The sequence below is a fragment of the Cariama cristata genome, unplaced genomic scaffold (genome assembly GCF_000690535.1).
Source record: "Cariama cristata isolate BGI_N322 unplaced genomic scaffold, ASM69053v1 scaffold7523, whole genome shotgun sequence".
Classification (NCBI taxonomy): domain Eukaryota; kingdom Metazoa; phylum Chordata; class Aves; order Cariamiformes; family Cariamidae; genus Cariama; species Cariama cristata.
This window is the reverse complement of record NW_009608916.1, coordinates 6547-11033: the sequence shown is the minus strand read 5'-3', so window position 1 is coordinate 11033 and position 4487 is coordinate 6547. Positions and strand designations below refer to the sequence as shown.

The following is a 4487-nucleotide window of genomic DNA, read 5'->3' as shown; positions in this document are numbered from 1 at the left end:
TGAACCGCTTCCCCCGGGACTTCGTAAAATGGCAGTAACATGAGCTCTATGTATGTTTTTTTATACAGAAAATCATTCTGTAGGTTAAATGTCCTTCCTATATTCATACTTTACTCAACGCTGGTAGTAATGTTTGAGAGGACTGTTTCAGTGGGACTCTTTTCTAGATATTTCCCACTGGAAAACCAGGTGACACAATCACAAATTAGATGTACATACTTCTTAAGGAGATATAATTAATTTTTAAATGCTCCTGCTGTGTCTATCACAACTTTCTGATATGCAACAATATTTGCATTCCCCTAATAGGAAAAAAATATTACAAAATAAAAAACCTGGTTTGTTTTGTTCGGCTTGTTTTTCTAGCCATTAGGATTTGTGCTTTCAGGTTCTTCTGCAATAATCATAAGGATTAGATTGTATTTTTTTTAACGAAAAGCTGTTTTCTCTAGAGCTGAGAAGATGATGACATGAGGGAAGTAAAATATGCCAAAAAATGCAGACTAAGGTCCCGTGTGTTGGCCTCACTCTGATAATTAAGGCTGGCAGGGAATACTTCAAGCTAACTTTTCCGATCAGAAAATGCTCATTTGTCAAAGCTGAATTTGTTTATGGGAGAGGGTTGAGCTTGAGAGATTTCTCAGCAGAAATGTTGTAAACAGCTCTCAAAATTGTCTAAATGACAAATTCCAAAATACTCTGAAAGAAAAATTCCTTTTTGGTTTTCAACCTTTGCAAGTTAAGTGTAAACTAATGATTGAAAACTGGAAAAGAAAAATTAAGAGGTCAAAACCAAAATGGAAGATCTTACTTTGAAATTGTTGTCTTGAACTGATCTAGTTTTAGAACAGTTGCTTTGTGACATATTAACAGATTTTTATTTTCCTGCTCAAGTTAAAACAGGACAAAATTTCCAATCCTGTCTTGGAACAGGCAGTTTCCCACCCAGCCCCGATGATAACATCAAGATGTCCAAATCTGATACTTTAATGTTTTATATGCACCAAATAGCTTTTTCCACTGTCTTAAAAGGTCTATTTTTAGTCTTTCAAGAATACAGAGCCCAAATACATTTTCTAAGTTTCTCCTCTCCCAGTCCATGGAAGAAACAGGTCACCTTATGGGATGAGTGCTGTGATGCAAGGCTGCTGCTCTGGCATTTCTTTCTGCTGAAGCTTTCAGGCACCTCATGGGCAGGACCTGCGATGAGAGTGTCCTTGTCATCACAACCAAATCTGCCCAGATTTGGGTGCAGGGAGCCACTTTCTATCTCTCCATCCCCACTTCGGGACCTGCTCTCCCTAGGGAAGCTCAGTGCCCAGGACACGGGTGGACAACACATGCTTTGGTCTCCAATGATGAGGTTTCTGAGCTCATGGGTACAAATTGGAGGCATGCGGAGAGCAGGAGAAGCAGGTATTTACGTTTTGAGAGGCCCATTGTTAAACATGAATATTTTAGTGATTGTACACTTCATGGCACAGAGCTTTGCTGCCAGCTTCAGCAATCCTGATGGATTGAACTGACATTTCCATTACATGTGTCTGCATTAAGCACTCTTTTTCTTTGCCCTCAAATGAATTTACTGTGAAATGTGTTGGCAGGGTTACTGTAGCTGAAAAAAACCTCTGTGATGTGAAATGTACTTTTCTGTCAAAAAGTTGTCGCTGCCTCTTGGCAAATTAGTATTTTCCCCTCTGTTTTCTCAGCTCCACACCTTCCTCCCATGTTTTTGGGTTGGGTTTTTTTTGTTGTTGTTGTTCTGGGTATTCCAACACCTCTTCCCAAAAAGAACAAACTCCTGTTTGCAAATGTTTTGAAAGTCAGTTTCCTGAGAAGTATCAAAAAAAGCCTGTCTTGAATCTTTCTAGACATGTTACATATTTTTCGACTGTTCAGCATCCCTGCTCTGTATTCTTTTTAACATTTGTGAAGTGCTTGGAAAATGGTTCCTGCACCAATGCTGACCTTCACTGTTTTACTTTGTTCTCCTGGCCACCTGGTCCACAATATGTACATCAAAGGTCTTCATTTCAAATGAGAAGGATTTGGAAGCAGGCTGGCTTAGCACTAAGAAAAAAAAAAAAAAACAAAAATCAAATGAGCCTTTTAATTTCTTTCCCTCCTCCCAACCTCTCTGTTTCAAAGACACTCCAAAAACAATCTGTACATTGAGTGAACAGAAGTGTTTTTATTACAGAAATCCTCCCCCTTCCACATGGATTGTCGCAAAGGGCTTTTTGGATATCTGCCCAATCGCAACATTTTGGCCTGTAAGAAAACAAGCAACAGATAGTGTGTTTGTTTGGCTCCTGGTTCTCCAGTCATCTGGAAGTGCCTTATTTGCTGCTTGCATCCATAATTTCTTTTCCGACCAGCTCTTCAAAACACTCATTTAGGCTCATGGGGAATAGAGAAAAAAATATTCAAATATGCATATTTGGTTATTTAAATTGATCCCTCTTTCAGATTGTTTCAACAACGTTTATTGAGTTTAGCAAAATGCAAATCAAGTCCCCTACACGTCCAGCTTGAAGCAGAGTAATCACCAACACAATCCCAGTTACATCCAAAACACTTAAGACCCCTGGGAGCTGGTATTAGTTAAACTTTACCTTCTTACCTTTCTTTTTCTTGCAATTGCTATTTGTGTGCCAAATGCACACCATATTGCTTGGGGACTGTAGTAGGTGTGTCCTTCTCTAGAGTTCAGTGAAGGCAAACAAGGTGAGATCATCAAATGCTCTGAAGTTAAGGAGGGGAGCGATGTTGATCCCGCGGAGATCTAGGAGTTAGCCAACCTCATCATTATTTCCTCCAGCAGATTAACTTTCAGCTGCTATGCCTAATAGCTGTGCAATCAAAAATCAGGGAAGATTTTGTAGTCTACTGTTAAGTGAATGACATCCCAAATGCCTGGGTTTTCCATCATGTCCCCTTTAGTGCCAGTGGTCCCACTTTTGCATAGGACAATAGTTTATCACTTGTAGCCAGCGGTTTTCTCGCCATCCATGGACTTCTTCTAAGGGATTTGTGAAAAGTGCCCAAGAAAATAGTCATATCTGTACACTTATTTTCACTATAATGTACCTTGCAGGTAGTGTGGAGGCTGATTTTAAATGTCACTATAAAAGATGACATATGATTTTACACTGGTTTAATACTCAAACTACATCTTCTTATTAAAAATGCCAAGAAACTCAGAACTGAGGTGGAAATGCCATGGAAAAAGCAGAGGATATGTCCAGAGCCTCTTCCATAAGCACCTACTATATGACTGCTGTTCATCCTGGATGTCCTGGTATTCTGGCTCACGTAGCTCTAAATTTAGCCTTCAGCCTGCAGGCCATTTGGGGGTCCTCAGGAAGAGAAATATTGTGGCTGACATGTTCAGAACTGACTGTAGGACTGGGCACCACTTCCCATTCGGCTGGAGCATCTCAGCCCCCATTAATGTGTTGTTCCTGTGCTTCTCCCACATACCTTAGAGCAGTGCCTGGCTCCTGCTGATGAAGGGCCGACATGGAGTTGGCTTTGATTTGGGCCATTTGGTCACTGCCAACGCTTCTGTTTCAGAGCTGGGTAAGTGCAGAATTGGACTCTGGTTGGAGGTGGAAAGCCCAGCTTTGGCACACGGTTCTTTCAAGGATCATTAAGATTCATGTTCTTCACACAAAGTAGACAATCATCATTTTGGCCAGACTGCTACAGTGCCAGGCACCATAGGGTCCTCCTCTGTGCCTTCTCCTGGGCAATCCTGCTTGAGAGATTAGATAATCTGATTTATGCTTCTTTTCCCTTCCAGATGTCAACAGTTGGCTGCTCACCTTCGGGTTCCAACTACACAACGTCATCCCCGGCTACCCCAAGCCAGACATGGATGCAATGGAGCCGTCCTATGAGCTAATCCACACACTGATGAAAACCCAAGAATGGGACAATAGCAAGGTGATCCATGCAACTCCATACTGTATCTCACACCCTTATCAGCAAACTATCCAGTTGCTATCTTTATTAAAAAACCCTTTATCTATATCTGTTCTCCCAGATACACTGGGAGATTAAGAGCGAGCCAGTCCCAATTACAATAATGAAATCTAACTGAATAATCGTATCTTAAGTTTCTTACTGCCATGGTGCTTTTTCCTGTGATATTTTCTGGTGGTTGTTCAATTAAACGGTGTGTTACTGTTTCTTTCTCCCACAAGAAGCCGTGTTACCACATATCGCAGGCTAAGTTCAAGGCATTTGCACCAAGGATTCTTGGAAGTGCAAAAAAGAAAATCTTGATACAGAATCAGTTTCTACAGATATTTTCCTAGAAACTTATTCAATCTGGTTTAAGATGTCTTAAACAACAAGTCCCACTATTTCCCTAGGAAACAGTTCTGCATTGCAGTGGGTCTCAGCAGAAAGAAGTTTTAGATGATAATTAACTATCATTTTACCTGGCTGGGTTTAATCCCAAGTCGCCGTGTCCTGCTTTT

The 4487-nt window shown here is 40.8% G+C and overlaps 1 protein-coding gene across 1 annotated transcript in view; it reads left to right on the top strand.

Moving 5' to 3' along the window:
- Window positions 1-3948, top strand: part of TENM4 (teneurin transmembrane protein 4) — a gene marked incomplete at its 3' end in the record, with an annotated part of 106595 nt that extends 102647 nt beyond the window's left edge. Inside the window, exon 17 of the mRNA XM_009697332.1 lies at window positions 3806-3948. Within this exon, the coding sequence (XP_009695634.1) occupies window positions 3806-3948 (143 nt within the window). The remainder of the gene's footprint in view (window positions 1-3805) is intronic.
- Between the last annotated feature and the right edge of the window lie 539 nt (window positions 3949-4487).